This window comes from Vespa mandarinia, chromosome 2 (assembly GCF_050613455.1).
Source record: "Vespa mandarinia isolate Hongniang chromosome 2, ASM5061345v1, whole genome shotgun sequence".
Classification (NCBI taxonomy): Eukaryota; Metazoa; Arthropoda; class Insecta; order Hymenoptera; family Vespidae; genus Vespa; species Vespa mandarinia.
The window spans coordinates 10,710,361-10,729,800 of NC_140811.1; the positions used below are offsets into that span (position 1 = coordinate 10,710,361).

The 19,440-nt window shown below is 38.1% G+C and overlaps 1 protein-coding gene across 1 annotated transcript in view; it reads left to right on the top strand.

Annotated features, from left to right (window-relative positions):
* The first annotated feature begins 4,377 nt into the window (after positions 1 to 4,377).
* heca (hdc homolog, cell cycle regulator) overlaps positions 4,378 to 19,440 on the top strand; it is a 122,741-nt gene continuing 107,678 nt past the window's right edge. Inside the window, exon 1 of the mRNA XM_035873222.2 lies at positions 4,378 to 6,709. Within this exon, the coding sequence (XP_035729115.1) occupies positions 5,904 to 6,709 (806 nt within the window). The 5' untranslated portion in view covers positions 4,378 to 5,903. The remainder of the gene's footprint in view (positions 6,710 to 19,440) is intronic.

The following is a 19,440-nucleotide window of genomic DNA, read 5'->3' on the forward strand; positions in this document are numbered from 1 at the left end:
CTATCGTGCTCATACCCAATAGTGATTCACTTTAGAATTGATTTTCATCCAGGAATGAATTTATAACCCTCCTCGCTTTCGATAAAACGAACAGATGATAATCGTTTCAAAGATTATATTATCGTGCGTATATGCTATCTAAAAAAAAAAAAAAAAAAAAAAAAAAAAACGAGGAATTCAATTTTCTACGATCACATGTAAGTATACTGTTTCTTTTTTTATTATTGTATTACATTACCTTCTCTCAACCACCCAACCTTTCCTCAAGCTCCCTACAGAATGCGGATTTTTTAATTGAGCAGCGGTGCTCCTTAAGCGCGAAACGGGATGAACCGTGTTTCTTTTCAGCGACATCTGGTTCTTCTGTACCTAAAGCGTCCCTACCTTCCTCTCTTTTCTTCTTCTTCTCTATTCTCCTTCTATCCTTTTCTTTTCTAACCGTGGCCATTATATACCGGCTAAAGCCTCATTCACGGTCACCGTCCTAGAAACCCGAGCCGATCAAAACAACTTTTTCATAGGGAGCCCTCTCGAGGACGATGGATTATCCTTTCTCTTTCTCTCTCTCTCCCTCTCTCTCTTTTCGGATGCCCTGATTTTGCGTTCCCTTCTTCCGTTATGCAATTTCTTCGGAGCCTTCGGTAACTATTAGAAAAAAAAAGAGAAAAAGAGAAAATCTGTATAGAAGCCCTAAAATTTTTCTCCCCTGTTTTACGCCATAATATTCATCCCCTCTCTTCTGTCTTCCACTATCCCTTTCGTACAATATTTACACGTTTCGATAAACAGCAATATCCTTTGTGACAAACGAATCGAATTCATCGCCGACTACGTGTATGTATGTATCTACTCGATCGTCCTATAAATCTCTATTTTCGATTTTGTTATTCATCAACGACAAGTTTCATGTGTGCACGCATAGTGTACTTTCATGATAGAAAAAGGAAAAAAGAAAAAGGAAAAGAGGGTGTGGATGATGGCAGTGGACGATTTGCGGCCGATACGTCACGTAGTATGTTTCGAAAATTCACACGCGCTTTTTCCTATCGCTCCCAAGTTCCTTGAAATTTATCGATTAGATCGTAAAATTTTGGAGACCCTTTTCCTATATGTATGCCTTACATAGGCCTGGGTTCCTTAATAGAATCGACGATAACGTGAAAGAGAGTAGTATCTAAATAATAACTATTTACATAATTGTCTATATCACGTACTTTAAATATTGCTAAGAAACTTGCAAAAACAAATACTTGTTATTAGTATTTATCACATACATTAAAACTATAATATTTCGAATTAATGATAGATCATCAATATATAAAGAAAATAGTTGTTTCAAATAAAATGTATTAAATATTTCGAAAAAAATGTTTGTTATCTTGAATCAAAGTTTAAAATGGTTCCAGGTGCTATTTTTATTGAAAAACGTAAGTACGGCTTTCTCAGTTTTATGCCATTTCGAGAAAGAAAGAAAGTCACACAAAGAAAGAGGGAGAGAAAAAGAAAGAAAGAAAGAATTGGGCGGTCTCATGTTTCGTAACAGCTTTATGTTCCACCGATAAAGTTATGCAATGTAATCTAATACGTATTTCGTGTCGTTTCTCTGTCGGCGGTAACGGCGTATCGAAAGGCGTATCGAAACTGACGCATAGCACAAAGTTTTTCATCTCAGATGTTTGTTGTTTTAAGTCTGATCATAATACCGTTTACGTTGCTAGACGTCTCCGAAACAAATTGCAATCTTCGAAATTAAAGATGATCGTTTCGAGTTCATTTTACGTTATCGTAATTAAAACTGTATTAAAAATTTATAAGAAAATTTTATAAAATATTACGTACTTAAAAGGTATTAAATCTAAAAGATGTAACAAAATAATCTATTGGAAAGATACGTATACGTATGATAAAAATGTATCATAATATCTACTTTAAATGATTTTGGGAAGAATTCAAGGTTCGTAACAATCACTAATTAAGTTTGCATTACTCACAGCATGACGCGGCGCCGTCAATACACGAAGGAATGTCGTCGTTAAGAAAGAATGAAAGGAAGAAAAAAAGAAAGAAAGCAATCGATTCGATTATATCCAACATCGTTGTTCGGTTCAATATTTCCGCCACGCCTGAGAACTAGAAGTGAATTTCTCGGAAGGAACGGGACCGATCGATTAAAGAACGTAAAACAGCGATTAACTATTTTGAGAACTCGATCGGGTGGTTATACGAATGCTTACAAATTCTTTTCGTAAATATAACAAACACGGAATACGTTTCATGGGAACTTTCCTGTTGATAAGAAAACGAGATAACCATGACAATCTCCGATTCGACCGAAAACATTTCTTTTATCTATTTTCGTCTATTATCTATTTTTGTTCAACACACTTACTATCAAACGAAAATTTCAATATTATATTACCTTACGTCATAAAATGATTCTGAAAATTATAAAGCGATATTATACTTTCAATCAGTCTTCTCTTCCATTGCGTAGATTGTAAGCCACTATCATATCGTTCGACATAACGGATAAGCTGGATATGCATATAAGTACTTACTTGTATCGTAGTTTCATCCGTGAATTTCTTTCTTTGCTTTGAGAAAAAAAAAACTTCAATAACGTCTCCTTTCGGTAAAATGCTTTATAATAGATATATTTTCGCGATTTAGTACTTGGTAAATACGATTATCGTGGTGAATACGACTATCCATTTAAGTATACCACACATATAAGCTATTTTTTAAAAACATGATTCACGCGCTTATTAAAATATTAGATATGCAATTCGCGTATCAATATAAAGAAAAAAACAGGAAGGCGTATCTGATGTTTCATATGATTCAAGAGCGACTTACGAGTCTAAGATCGTACAGTTTAATAAATTATCGATCTATTCCTTCATTGATTTATTTATCTTAATAAATTCAAAATTGGTCAGATCCGGTTCAAGTTTTAAACGAAACGATTTTACTTATTAGAATTACAATAATATAATATCTTAAGATTAACGAAAGAAGGATGATCGAGATGTGAAAAAGATATTAAGGAATAAACGAAGTATTCGATAGAAGAAAACTTCCGATTCGAGAGAATCGATCACGTGAGATCGATGAAAATCATTTACAATTATATCATTATTTATATCGTATAAACTACGTCAAGATATCAAGAGAGTATAAACAAGTGGCACAACATCTAATATGCTTCGTTCTTAATCTCTATCAAAACCGTGTAAGGCGATAACTAGTTTTCGAAGAATTATAATTATAAATAATCGTATGAATAAGCCAAAATAAGAAGTATCGCGAAATTTACGTAAGTAAACCAGTCTTCTCATTGTTCGGAACAATCGTAAACGGAATGTCGTGATATTCAGGACGTACGTAAGAATTCATGGAATAATGGCGTGTTGACTAATTGATAGTGAAATTAGAAAAAACGAATGAAAAAATTAGTTTTATTATTCTTCCTTCTCTGTCACTCTCTTTATCTCGTGATCTTACATTGTTTATTCTCTTGTGTATATTCTACGAATTCAATGTTCCAACGTAGTAACAACAGAACTTCGATATTCATACATACACACACATATACGACGTTCTCTTTCAATTTTTCGTAACGAGTCTCAACTTCGACTATTTCAAGCGGAACAAAGAATTACAGGGACATTTTTTTCATTTTACTTTTTGCTATATTACCAAGATTTTGCGGCCAATGAAGTACGATACATCGAATCTCGATAGAAAATTAATGTCTATCCAGCAAAAGTTTCCAAACTAGATCATTGAAGTGCAACAAAGTTTTATTTGATGCAGTGCTGTAGTGTCTAGGTCACAATGTTACATTTCAACATAGTTACAGAGACAAACATCGTGTCACTTTTTGAACATTCTTGTCCCTTGAGTAATACATACTATATAAACAAAAAAGTTTCGTTTGTTTAAAGCAAATATCGAAGGCACGTATGCACGGTACCTACTATACTCTTAACTTTCGATGGAATACCGATTTTTATGTAACACGTTCGTGTCAGTAGTAATACCGGTAGAGTTACTAAGAAAATAAAAAAAAAAAAGAAAATGATCGTTGGCGAGACAAAAACGAGGAACTATCGAAAACGTAATACAACGAGAGAAAAGACAGGATTACCTTTATACAATTTCCGTGTAACTCCATGAGTATGAGAAATAGAGAGAGAGGAAGAGAGAGAGAGAGAGAGAGGGAGAAAGAGAGAGAAAGAGAGAGAGAGAGAGAGAGGGAGAAAGAGAGAGAGAGAAAAAGAAAGAGAGGGAGAAAGAGAGAGAGAAAGAGAGAAAGAAAAAGAGATAGGAGGCTCAGAATCGCGTGTCACGCGCCGAGTGCGTAGCACACACATGCTCGTCGCGGATTATTCGTAGGGCCGTCGTGAAAAGTAAAACGCGTTGGACTCTTGGTAGATACGATGTACAAGCGCATATACACGTATTCTCGGTAGTAGAGAGGAAGGGGAAGCTGCACGGCTCACTCGCGAGACGAAACGAGACGATTCGATCGGTAAGCGTGAGTAAGAGAGAGAAAGGGGAACGGGCGACGAGCCGTCCGGGGGACGAGAACGGCGGGCATCGATTGGCGCGCTAGCCGTGACCCCCACCATGCCGCTTTCGCTTTCACCCAATGAGGCCTCACTTTCGCGCTCGCCCGCGCTCCGAGCCACGGCAGCCGGCACGCTGTCGTCGCCGGTACTCTCAGTGATTCTGGTGCACCCTAAGTGTGAGCGAATGTGCGAGAGCGTGCGTTTTTTCCTCTCGTCATATTTCTCAGAGCCACGCACGAGAGAAAAGAGAGAGAAAAAGACAAATAAAAGAAAGAACGTGACAGAAAAAAAACGTTCTTACGTTGGTGATTTTCTATTCGCGATTTGGATGCTAATATTCATTGAAGGCACGAAAATTTAAGAGAGAGAGAGAAGGAGTGAGAGGGGGAGTAGGAGCGAAAGAGGTCTTATTCATCCTTTGAAAATTGCGTTTAGTCGAACGTCGCGCGCGCCCCTCACCGGTGACCCTGACACTCGGACACACCGGGCACACACGGCGCGCACGTCCTTCTTCGTGTTCTACAGCAGGTGGGAGAAGAAAACAAGAACAAGAAAGAAGACAGAAACAGCACCATTAGTATCAGCATTAGCATCAGCATCAACATCAGCATCAGCATCGAACTATCCGCCTGCCAGTTCCGGTCGTACGTTCCACGGTACGCGATCATCGAGAGAAACTCGCCTACGTTGTTTCTCGTTACATTCGACTGAGTCATCGAGAAAAACAAAAGAGACGCGTTTTCGATCTTAACGTGAAGTTTGTGCGTTTCGAGAAAAGAATCTAAAGAACGAAGTACTCCAAGTGTCCACCCTTCAACGGTGTCGCCTCGATCGAGCTGACCTTGACTTTGATTTTTCGCCGATCTTTGTGATCTCGTTTTACCGAATTCGTCGAGTCAATTTTTACGCCTGTAGATAGATGGATGAATCTTCCCTGTCGTCGAATTCTAACCTCCGAATAACATTCTAGAGCGAGACGCGCGCGCTCATTCGCCGATCAGGAAAGAGACAGAGAGAGAGAGACCACGTGACTTTCATCTTGCTTCTCGAACGTGGAATCGCGAAACAGGCGGGAAAATGACCAAGTGATCTGTACGTTAGTTACTCAAACGCTAGTAGCAGTTCGGCATCAGTTGCAGCGTTTGCTGCTGGAAGATAAGAGGAAGAAACAGGGTAAAATCATTGAGGAAGAGGAGGACAGAGGTAGGTGTGAGAGAGAGAGAGAGATAGAGAGAGAGAGAGAGAGAGAGAGAGTGAGAGGAAGAGAAAGAGAGACGAAAATCAAGAAAAACGGCTGCAACGGCTTTTGAGGTCGCTTGTTTGAGAGCCATGGCCCCTCGGCGCCACGGCAACGGTCACGCTACTGGTGGTGGCCTCGGAGACAACAACGGTGTAGGTGCGACCGGAAGTAACGACGCCGTTCAAATGGACAACAATCTCGTGGTTGGCCAGAACAATAACATCAACAACGGCATCAACAATAACCAAGGTACGACTCGTTGCTGCACACCGACAGGCGAATGTCTGCGCAGTGACTCTCTTATTCGAATGAACGCCTTGCATGATACGGTCAAGGTTATTTGCAACAACGAGAACTGCCCGGTCGGTCAGTTTATGCATCGCGAATGCTTCGATGCGTGGGAGCAAACGATCCTGACCTATCTTAAAAGCTGCGGACGTGCAAGAAGCTGGTCTGAGAGACAACGTCATCAAAATCTCTGGACGAAAAAAGGCTACGATCTTGCATTTAAAGCTTGTGGATGCCGTTGCGGTCGCGGCCATCTTAAGAAAGACCTCGATTGGATGCCACCGGGCTTAGGTAACGCTGCCGGCAATCGTCACGATGAGAACGAAGCGAAGAAAAAGAAACGACGCAATCGGCAGAACACTCGGCCGACTTTAGCCGTGTCGGCCGGTCCACCGAACCACTCGAGTCACGTAGTTTCCGCGAACGGACGTGGCACCACCGAAGCACAACTTATCGAGTCTGGACGTGGCAGGGCCGGATCCCTATCATCGAGCACCGGGTCGAGCTCACCGCCGGCCACCAGCGAACCCAGCGTCAGCCCTCTTCATCAACCCCAGGCCATCGTCAAGAAGAAAAGCAAGGTTGACTTTTTTGCAGATCGGGCCAGGTTAGTACAGATAGTAGAGACATCTTGAATATATTTCCTATCTATATATATATATATATATATATATCTTTCTTTTGTGATTGAACAAAAGATCACCGACAAAGATACGATACTCTTACATTCGTAAGCTTTTTATGCTAACAATACTAATCATCGTTACTGATTGATATTTGGACACGTTAAAATATTTTTGTTCCTCTTCCCCCCCCCCCCTCCCTCGGTAATCTCTTAAGTAATAATGGCACTTTAGGCCAATAGTAGTATTTTTTTTCGATCGAGAAACTTTTTTAAGGTCCTATATATACGTAATATTCGAGAGATTCTTATATATTCTGCGTACTTTATATGCAATATCCTTTGTAAAAAAAGCAGGCTGCTGTATCATTTTGGATCTTCTCAGAAAGGCTTACGGACGAACGGTTAAGAGGAGCGATTACCTCTTATAAACGTAACTTAATATCCCTAAGAATCATTCTGTTATTTGAAATTTTGATATCACATTCTCCTGTTCTAGGATAAGATTTCAACGAAAGATAGAGATAGTGTCTCTTTGATTTAAGACTATTGGTCAACTTAACCTATAAAAGGAACATTAGAACGCGATCTTTCGGTCGAATCGATCTGATCGGTTTCATTCGAAGTTAAGAAAATTAGAAAGAGAGATAGAAAGATTCTTTTCTTTTAGTTCGTTTCGAGGAACAAAGAAAAGGGCACTTGAGTAGAAGCAGAAAGCGGAAGTTCTTCCCCTATTCAGGAACTTTCCAGACGAGCTTTCCAAAGAGGTTGAATGAAACTGCGAGTGAGTTCGTTTTGCGAAAACAAAGTCAGAGAGAGGAAGGAAGGAAGGGACGTTAGAAGATATATATATATATCCTATCAACAATCATATATATATATATATATATATGTATATATATATATATATATATATATATATATATAGGGTTGTTGTATACAATCATATGTCGTTTCTCGAAAGTTTCTTTACTCGAAGGGAGAAAAGACGACGAAGGGTAGCGAAGACTGAAGAAGATTACGATGTCGGTCCCACCCACGGTGTGCGTTTGAGGCATATTCGGCGCATCCTATATTTAGTTCACGATCTTCAGGCTTGGAAACCTATCCTATTTTTGTCATACGTTCCATCGAATCTTTTCGACAAGGAGGAACGAAGAAGATCGTGAAAAAGCATTATAAGCTTATGCTATCCGACGTTTTCATTATTCTATGTATTATTTTTAATAGAGTATTATATACGAAAGAATTGTTGAGATGTTAGATCGCGTTTTTTTTTTTTTTTTTTTTTTTTTTTTTGTCGCAAAGATCGACGCACCTAACAGACAATATAATCATATTCGTCGATAGACGAAGGAACAATTTCACTTATGTATATATGTTCACTTATATATATATGTGTGTGTATTGCGCGAATATAAAAATAATATATAGCATATCTACTACTACCGTGGTACGATTTCTATTTGTAAGTTCGGTCTCGTGTTGCGATTAAAAAAGTGCGCGTTCGCATAAAGGAACCGGAGCCGTTTTCGTTTCGAGCTCAATCAGGCGAGTCTTACCGAGACACGGCCGAATGCTTTTGCACTCGAAAGCAACGTTCGTAGAGTTTTCAAAGCCCCATCATACCATAGGGATTCATCGAGAGTCTCTTCTCAATTTCTCCTTCATCTTGGCTTACGAGTGTGTATGTTGCGTGAAAGTATAAAAAAAAAAGAAAAGAAAAGAAAAGAAAAGGAAAGGAAAGGAAGAAGATGAAGATGACTATGAAGAGTGGTGGTGAGGAGGAAGTGGTAAGAGAGAGAGGAAGAGAGAGAAAAGGTACAGGAAAGAGAGGGGGAAATGTTTATGGCCTTGACCGTGGCCACCTCCTCAGGGCCATCAAGTAAAGGAGTCCGATGCTTTAGCAGCTTTTCAAGGCCGACTGCATTGAATCACGGCATCGCGATGCATTTAAAGAGGCAAAACGACGAGGGAGTACATTCAAAAATTTTTACACGCTACTACCATCTTTCTTCTTCTTTTCAAAGGACCCACTAGATCCCTTTTACAATTTTTTTTTTTTTTTACCATACATTGATATATCGATTAAAAAAAAATTCTCTGATCTGAAACATTCCTCGATCTGAACTTGTTTTTCAATTCAACGATAAAAGTCTTAAAGATGTTGCTGCTATTGTGTAATCCTCTTTCAGGAAATGCGAGTTTCTTTTTATTTTCAATCTAACGACGTGTCGCTAGGAGGAAGCTCGTAAAATTTCCAGGAAAGTGTCCTTTGTCTCTTTCTCCCTCTCTCCCTCTCTTTCTCTCTCTCTCTCTCTCTCTCTCTCTCTCTCTCTCTCTCTCTCTCTCTCTCTCTCTCTCTCTCTCCTTCCCTTACTCTTTGGTTCCCTATACAGCCCGTCTCGCGACACATTTTCCTCCTTTATGGGCTTCAATTAAAAGGAGGAGCTTCCTCCGAACTGCGCATTATCCTAAATCTTTCGGGTGGTTGTCGACCCAGAAGGGGCCACCATCTCGACGACACAATGACGAAGACGACGAACACGCCTTGTTCCGCTTAAGGATCGAGAGGATAACAACGAGGATGTCGATTACCAATTCTAAATATCGTTGTACGTAACTACAAAGGCAGGCAAGAGCAGAGGGTTGCTGACTACTCGCTGCTACTAAAGGAACTTTTCTTTTTAAGCTTCTCCTTGACGCTATTTTTAGGGAAAATCACTTGAAAGTCTTCAGTTTATCTTTTACATATTTATTTATAAGTTCTTCAAATCGCCAATCAGTCATAAAAAAAATTTTGTTTATTGTCGATTAGGATAGTTGATAATGAGTTTACAACAATCTTAAATTTTAAACCGTCGTCATCAATCAATCGATTTTTCTATAAAAAGGAAAAAAGATACAAAGAAAGAAAAGAAAATGTTGAACAATTCTCGAAGGGAAGGATAAACATGTTTTTTTTCAGTTGGATTTTGTTTTTTTTTTTGGATCTCTTTCTTTCGTAAAGTTCATAAATGTTATAAATGGATTCTTTCGAAAAGTAATCTCGAAATTTAACAACCATTTCATGATTTTTTTCTATTCGGTAAAGCTGGCAACGATAAAAAATTATTTGCACTAGTTGCGTTAATATTAAATAAATTAGAAAACTGTGGACGAGATAAAAAGTACTTCTAAGAAATTCATATTATCAATGTTTGAAGGATTTTTGATAATTGAAAAATGACAACGTATATAATCAATTGCTAATTGTGATGATTTATTTATAAATTCTTCGAAGAACATTAATGTTTTATGTATATGTATATGTATATGTGTGTATACGTTCATATGACGTCATTTTTCGTTATAGTTTTAGTGAATCTTGTAAATATGTTATCACGTTTTTGACTCATCGAGAATTCATAAATTTTTCTCATTGTATGTAAGTACGTGGTTTATCATAAAAATAATAATAATTGCTATGATTAATGAGATCTTTGTTTTCACGTTGAATTTCCTTCGAACTTTTTAATCCGTTAAGATTAAGAAATAGAATTTCGTTTGAGAAAATTTTATTTGTTATAAAAGATGTTAAAGTCGTTTCTCACTTTCACTACGAAAGTATTACATCATTAAACGTCAACCTTTTATTTATATACAACCATTATCCTTTTTTCACGCTTTTAATCATGATTATAACGGAATTTTATAAGACCCTTAATTATAGAGATCTTATCCATACGGATGAATTACACCATATTCGCATTTGCTATTTGAGTAAAAATTTACAGCTTCAGGTATAGTGATTATCACTTTCATCGTTTCTCCATTATCGATCGTTTTTAGTGGCTCTCGAAGTAGGTAAATGATCGTTACGTGTTATTCAATTGTATTCGATGGGATCAATCGATAATTCTTTCTTCAAACATAGTAATTAACGCGTGGCGAGAAGTCTTCGATGATATTTAGAATATTACCCCATTTATTCTCGTCTATATTTTCACTACAAACTCAAAAATGTGTGTTGCAAAATGTCAAGGTCGTTTTTTTATATTGCTCAATCTTACAAACAAGTTCGTGGATCAACTTTCAAAGTTGATGAAATACCTTGAAATGCCATGAAGGCCACTCAATGTTGCAGGACTTTATTCAAAATTTAAAAAAAATTTTTTTTCTAACTTTTTATATATTAAACTTTCAAAGATGCAAATAATCATATGATTTATATAATATGATAATTTAAGGATGATATAACGGAATAGTTAATAACGGAAATAGTTAAACTATTGACAATTTTGATGAAATCTGTAAATTTTATTAGATTTTATATTGTAATATTTTATTAATTTTTATGTAATTCAGAATGCAGTAGTGGCATATTATTGTTTTTTTTTTTTAACGCGATGTTTGTAAGACTCGATAAAGTGTATCGGTAAATAAATTGGAGTGAAAAGTAAAGCAACGATAAAGATAGTGAGAGAGCTTAGAGAGGACCGGCGAGTTTGGGGATTGACCCTGAACCTCGAATCTAGAACCTCGACCTTCAAGTCCGCGAGAGCGAGAGAGAGAATGAGATAGATCTCCCAAGGATGCCTTAAAGAAGACGGGGCGAGATGTGTACCATCTCTCTTCTCTGCCTATCAGTTGTGTGTTTCTTTTTGTAAAGGTCGAATTTGCCCTTAATTAAATTCTCTTCGAAGGGTGGATATTCACCCTCTCCATGACAAATCCAGTTGAATTTTCGCGTTATTATCGGACCAAGAGGCTGTCCCCACCTTCTCTTTTTTCTTTTTCTTTCATCCCAAATAAGACATTCCATTCGCGCCACGGCGAAGCGAAAGAAAAGATCGTGAGTGTTCCTATTATTAAAAAAAGAAAAAAGAGCATCGTGAAAGATCAAGAGAGACGTTAAAAGACATTTTGTTCTCTTTCATTCACTCTATTTTCTTATCATTTTATTGCTTATATATTCATACATATATTTGTTTACAATTTATAACATATACTTTACAGATAACACGAGATTCTAATAATTTGTTTTATATGATAAGATTTTATGCATAGGATACTGGCTTAAGATGTATAATAAATCTGTCGTTTTTTCCTTTTTAAATGGATTGTGTGGAAGTAATCTAAGCGTGACGAGCTTGACTGTTGTCTTATGTTGCTTCCTTTTTTCCTGATTATTTTTTTTTCTTCTATCCTGAAATGAACTTGCGGAGTGTAGTCGCGTAAGAAGGAGAAAAGTTTATAAAGGGATTAAACTTCGTTATAACTCGTGCCTCTGTGAGTTTCTTTCTTCTTTTTTTTTCTTCAGCTGCTACACGAACTCGTCTGATACTTTTTATCCTTCCCTCGGCGCTAGGTTAATAATAACAAGGTGACTTTCATTATTACCGCATGTTTAACTAACCGGCCGGTCGGTTAACGAGATTAGACGGGCCAACTATGGTATCGCGAAAATTACGCGCTATGCCGACCCACGTTTTAGTGATTTTAGTCTCTCTCTCCCTTTCTCTCTCCGTTTTAAAAATTTGCGATTGACTGGAACGCTTGAGATTAACGAAATCAAGTTATTTCTAAACGCAGAAAGAGCTTGATAATTACATGATACCGAGATGAGATTTTTTTTTTTTAATTTTGAGTGCCGAACTAATTTTTCACACAAATCAATTATATTCATTCAATAACTTTCATAATATTTTTTTTGCAGATCGAGGATACAAGAGTATTGTTATATTTTTTTACATTGTATTTTCCTTCCATCAGAAAAAAATATTTGTAATATCTTCGAAACTTTATTGGAAAAGAAATTTGAAAATCCTGCAACATTGAGTAGCAGTCACGAGTGATCTTAAGAACATTTCAAAGTGTTAAATAATATCGTTGATGTATCGATCGACCATATTTTATATATTTACATCATTTTGATTTGCTTAATGATTATGAGAAATAGTATAAAAAAGTAATTTATAAAAAAGTATTATAGCATTATGAATTTCGTAGTCTACGTCATTATAATCGTGGCTTATATTGTTCAATCGGTAGAAATGTCCTTCACACGTTGACCCAAACTCGCGTATCTTTTATCTTGTATTTTCTGCAAGGGAGAAAGAGAGACGAAATTACATACCCGCGTATCCGTCGACGAATGCGTAATAGACTGTTTGCCAAATTTATGCAAATGCATAGATCGTATAAGTTGGGTAGAGGAAACGACGACGACACGCCTTCTCTTCTCGCATGTCGTTAACATTCATGAATCGAAAGCCACTCGTAGTCATTCCTCTCCCCCTCCGCCCCGTTCTGCCCCCTCTCTCTTCTGTCTCCTCTCCCTTCCGCCCCTTCTCTCTTCTTTTTCTCCTTTGTCTGGTTTCATCCTTCGACGATCGCTTTTGCGCCTTTTTTAGTAAGCAAACCACGCTTTTCCATGATATAAGACTAAGAAAAGGGGATTCTTGACTGGGCTGAATGCTTGCTTGGTTATTTGGCTTTGTCATGAATTCAAATGCTATTTGAAAAGATCGTTAAAAAAATAATACAAAGGGAACAATGTTAGTTAACGAGAGAAATCGATAATTCGAGGATGTCGAGTACTTTTTAATTGGATTTACTTTTGTCCGATTCGAGGACAATTCTATATGAATCGAGATCACTTAGGTGAGATCGAATAAATATAAGATAAATCGGATTTTATCATTTAATGTATTATATATTTTTTTAACGAACGGAATATAAGTGTTACATTTCTCTTTGTCTCTTTCCCTCCCCCCTCTACCCTCCCCTCCACCTTCCCCCTTTCCCTTTCCCACTCTCTCCCCCTCCCCTCTCTCTATCGCCTTTCTCCCCCTCCCCCTCTCTCTATCGCCTCTCTCCCCCTCCCCCTCTCTCTACCGCCTCTCTACGATGGTATCTTGTAATTTTGGAGAGACGTATGTATCACTATAGAAAGCGAGAAAGAGCGAGTAGAAGGATGGGGAAATGGGGATAGTAATTTGGAAAGGTACAATGAGTACGAAACGGTAGGAGAACAGTCGGGCAGCCCTTCTCGAGGTTAATTAGCGTAGCCCGATAGTGGCGTTCAGACTGTGTTTGTCGATGGACCGTTTTCACGGGTCCTCGGCTACAGGATGATTTTCGTTAAAAATATCCACCCCTCGGGCAAGTCTAGTTACATTTAAAGCCATGCGACGTGCAGTACCTATTTTAGAGAGATAGATAGAGAGAGAGAGAGAGAGAGAGAGAGAGAGAGAGAGAGAGAGAGAGAGAGAGAGAGAGAAAGAGAGAGGAGAGAGAGAGAGAACGCGCGGGGTGTTCGTACAAAGAGGTCACGTTTTCAAAGCACCCATCGAATGACCGTAATTAAAGAAAATTACGTCTCGCCTTTTGCAAAAGACATTTCCAAAAAGGTACTCATGCCATTTGTGCAGACAGTCCTTCCGTTATTGATCGGATCGTGACAAGAAAATATTTATAGTTGATCGTTAATCGCGTCTCTTTCTCGATTCTAATCATGCAACGTAATTCTCGTTACGTCGTTCTCGGTGAAATGAGAGAAGACAGCTGTCCGGGCAGAGTTATTATATCAAATGGACGTTTCAAAAATTCTGCTAAATATTCGCGGTCAATTTTGATTTCAAGGATAAACGTTATCTTTATTACGCTGGTGTTCATGTAAAAGTATCAGAATTCATGCGTATGAGTTTTTTCATACGTATGTGTACACGAGCTTCTTGTAGGAAGTGTTAGAGAGATACTTAATAAATTTCTATTTCTTCCTTGTATAATTAGCCGTTAGAAAAACAGACATTATAATTGTCATCTTTCTCTTATATCATTCACATTTTTATCTCATATATAAAGCAGCCATCTAATTTGCAGTACGCGCAAAACGAGGAGAAACGTAGCTCGGTATATGCTGCTGATATGTAGTCATCGTCTAAATCGCCGACTTAAAGACCGAGGAAACGTGAATCCTTATTTACGCGGTCTCTCTCTCTCTCTCTCTCTCTCTCTCTCTCTCTCTCTCTCTCTCTCTCTCTCTCTCTCTCTCTCTCTCTCTCTCTCTCTCTCTCTCTCTCTCTCTCTCTCTCTCTCTCTCTCTCTCTCTCTCTCTCTCTCTCTCTCTCTCTCTCTCTCTCTCTCTCTCTCTCTCTCTCTCTCTCTCTCTCTCTCTCTCTCTCTCTCTCTCTCTCTCTCTCTCTCTCTCTCTCTCTCTCTCTCTCTCTCTCTCTCTCTCTCTCTCTCTCTCTCTCTCTCTCTCTCTCTCTCTCTCTCTCTCTCTCTCTCTCTCTCTCTCTCTCTCTCTCTCTCTCTCTCTCTCTCTCTCTCTCTCTCTCTCTCTCTCTCTCTCTCTCTCTCTCTCTCTCTCTCTCTCTCTCTCTCTCTCTCTCTCTCTCTCTCTCTCTCTCTCTCTCTCTCTCTCTCTCTCTCTCTCTCTCTCTCTCTCTCTCTCTCTCTCTCTCTCTCTCTCTCTCTCTCTCTCTCTCTCTCTCTCTCTCTCTCTCTCTCTCTCTCTCTCTCTCTCTCTCTCTCTCTCTCTCTCTCTCTCTCTCTCTCTCTCTCTCTCTCTCTCTCTCTCTCTCTCTCTCTCTCTCTCTCTCTCTCTCTCTCTCTCTCTCTCTCTCTCTCTCTCTCTCTCTCTCTCTCTCTCTCTCTCTCTCTCTCTCTCTCTCTCTCTCTCTCTCTCTCTCTCTCTCTCTCTCTCTCTCTCTCTCTCTCTCTCTCTCTCTCTCTCTCTCTCTCTCTCTCTCTCTCTCTCTCTCTCTCTCTCTCTCTCTCTCTCTCTCTCTCTCTCTCTCTCTCTCTCTCTCTCCTTCAAACACAGAGAGGACGATTGTTATTACATCGAGCTTGAGTATGTTCCTTTGCTCTTCTGCTTTCTATTTTGTGTAACATTTGTAATTAAAGAACAATAACGAGTCATTCTTCAGCAATAATTTTGTTTATTATTCTCAGATTTTTTCTTTATAAATGTTCTCTATCGTTTTACAATCGCTATATACGATACCGTAAACGATATTTTGACGAATAAGATTCCTTTTTTTATTGTTTTTCTTTTTTTTGTTATAAGAAATGGAATGAGAGAATTAAGTGATAAGAATTTTATCTTTCGAACATACGTTTGTTGTTTACTCGGTCAGTATAATTTCATCATTGCGGACGTAGCAATTAAAAGCTTTTGCTATAAGGAATTTGTATTTTCTTTGGAAATACTCGTATAGAAAGAGATTTATCGTTTGAAATCTATGTTTGGTGAAAGATTAATGTATAAACTCGAAATCTTTTAATATGATACACGTATTGCCTTGTCGCACGATTGTTAGATTTATACGAAAAGAAGTAGGGGAAAGTCGCGATAATGAAAGAAAGATACGCGTCAAGGTAAAACACATACACGTGTCACGGTGAACAGTCACCTCCTTAATATTAGTTGCAGGAAAACTTTCAGATAAATTTCTTTCAATCGAAACTTTTTTCAATCGAATTTTGATCGAGATCAAGGGTGAAATACATATTGCGCTAAAATAAACAGGAAGAGAATAGAAAGTTTAATATTAGAAAATAAGGAGATGAGTAAATTTTATTTTAGAAATTTTTTTTTTTTTTTTTTTTTTTTTTTCTTGCCAAAGGAAAGAAGTGAGATTGCTCCTGTTTGCTAACGTTTCAACGTGACCCGATTCGTGTTGGAACGATTCAAAGGGTTAATTAATCATGAACGAAGTATTACTCCGGAGCCTCATGATCGTGTCTGAAATATTGAGATAATATAGCTTGATTATTTATCTACTTTCATAGAATACAGTACTTTCCTTTCCGAGTGTTTATATCCTGCGGGAAAATGTTGGTCCTTTTTCTTTTTTCTCGTAGATACACCTATATCTATTATAGCAGATTTATTTCATGAAATAGATGAAAAATCGTAATCGAGTTTAGCATCAAGATAAAGATGTGATGGGAGAAAGGGGACTCATGTTTTTTTTTAATGCCATTTCTGGTTTAATTAACGAATCGAGTTGTCGTTTCTTGCAGTAGGAATGATCTTTATTAGCATATAATTAAAATTGGCGCATAAATGCACGTGAGAACTAAGACTATAATGCGAATAAATTTTTGCCTTGCAATGCGATACACGTAGAGATGAGCAAACGAATGAACGAATAGCGTGACATACACCAAATTTTTATCCTCTTTCCTCGTTCATTGTCTGTTGTATGTACTTATAACGTTTATTAATAGTAGAGGTAAAAACCTGCCGTAAGAACCGGTCCCCAGATTCTTCTCGGTAGAAACGACTCTTATTCTGCGTCATTTCGAAATGTAGAAAAGCAAATCTTTTTTTCTTTCCTTTTTTTTTTTTACAACCCTTAATCTTTTTCCTTTCTGTCAGTTAATTTTAATTTATATTCATATTTCAAACGTCATTGTAACAATTAATGTTTTAACAATTTGTGACCGAAAACACATCAGATCCTTCATTCATTATCATTTTTAAGTTTATTAGAACTGATCCACGAAGATATTCGTATGTTTCTGCATAGTCAGATAGCTCGACATTTCAAAGTCAAATAATTCTCTCTCTCTCTCTCTCTCTCTCTCTCTCTCTCTCTCTCTCTCTCTCTCTCTCTCTCTCTCTCACTTCCCCTTCTCCTTATCCATCTCATTTTCTTCACTTTATCGCATGCAATCGCATGTGGCAGCTGCTAACGTTCCTTCATAGCTTCCTTGGAAGGATCTTCACGTCTCTAGTAATTCGTGAAGCGAATCGAGGAATCCCATCCGCGTCGTTCAAGGACATGGTGAGACGTCAAAGACGGAACCATCTTTCGAGGGTCAATCCTCCTTTCTCTTTAATACGTTCGCTGTCCTTTTAATGTACGTTTATATAGAATCGTAAAATAAATTCGACTAGAAATTGAAGACGAAAGTAAATGGAATGTACTACATTTGAAAAATGTAAGTGCTTGTTAAAAGAACAGTCACGAAACAATGGATCAATATCAAAAAACTTTTAATCCTTCAAGATACTACTCCCGGTCTTATCGATTATTGATGACCAATAAACTCAAGAAACGATTGTTATCCATTCGATTTCGAAAATAATTACAGAACCGCACTATGTGATTACTTACGAAATCTGAGAACGGAAGGAAAACCGAACGAAGGAGAAAGGAGAAAGGATATCTAAGAACAGCACTCGCTTGTACACAATTTAATTTACTTTTTTCATATTGAAAATAAAATCTCACCCGTGTCATTTCGTGGAACGTATATGTTGACAGCGTATTCTTAGCTATCAGAGACACGTAGATATTATTTACGGGAATTTTTCATCTCCCGTTAAACGAGATCGTCCGATTACATGTCCGTCTACGTCGCATTTTACACTTGGTGTGCATCGTATATAAAACTGACGTGAGAAAGTTTCCCGAGTCGAGAAAATATCGATATTTTCTCTCTCTCTCTCTCTCTCTCTCTCTCTCTCTCTCTTTCTTTTTCTATTTCTCTTTCTTTAGTGGATTTAATAAGATAATGGAAGAGTTCGTTCGAGCTATTACTACTTGTTGATGTTGCGGATACTCTCTCGTAATTCGTTATATCATCGGACACATTAGTTAGCAAGTCGTGATTCCGTGAATTGCTTCAACGATTCACCATAATCGACTTCGCCAGTAGCATTGTGTATACGAGATCTCCTAGACGTCTTCGTTTTTCGTCGTAACTGCCTTGGACGGTCTTCTAATGTAGATAATCGTTATCGCCGTAATGTGAAATAGAGATAGATAGAGCAATAGACGGAGAAAAAGAAAAAGAGAAAGAAACAGTGAGTTGAATGGGGTGCATCACTTACTTAACCCTTTGCTTTGCAGTCTGCCGTCCTGTCTACCGTATACTATACCCTGTCTAGCCTTCTAATCTCGTTCGCAGTACTGTTAAGTTACACTATAATCGTTCTCTGTAATTTCGGTTCGTAACAAGCCTCTCCAATTTCCTGATCTCGATTAATTATCACATTAACTGTCTCGTGTCTTATTGTGTAAAAATATCTATAAGAAAAGGTCAGACCAATCAATGAAATTCTTCGTTGAAAGATGAGAATAATATATTCTTTCCAAAGTATATCGCGATCGCGAGTGCAAGTGTACCGAGTAAAAAGATGATCGGATTACCAAGATCAAAGTGTCATTCTCTCTCCCGTTTTCTTCTCTCATTTCTCTTATAAAGATCGCTCAAACAAATGCTACAGTGACGGCAGGCACCTGTACATATATAAGCTCCTTGCGTATTTATAGATAACAAATGTCTTGTTTACCCCCTGCATACGCGTCGTTCTTTTTATAAGTGTCTCTTGGTGTCTAATAGAGATGAGGAAGAGGGAGGGAGGGAGGGAAGGAGGGAGGGAGTGAGTGAAGGGAGGAAGAGAGAGAGAGAGATGCAAAGAAACGAAGAAAGATGTGGGTGTGGCGACAAAGTGTGATATTCCAAAGGTAGTTGATGTTCAAACGGGAATAAAGAGAGAGGAAGCTAATGTGATCAAAATATACGTTCCCAGCATTTGTTCGATGGTCGGTCGGTCGGTTGATTGGTTGGTCGAGTGGCCGGTGTATTAGCGATGTTTTCGCTCGAGGCATTTTTGCGCAGTTAGTCGATAAAGCTCGTGACTCAGATGCCCTTCCGTTTCAGGTCTCAATGACAATCCCAATAGCACCTACACGCATAGAGTGACCGAG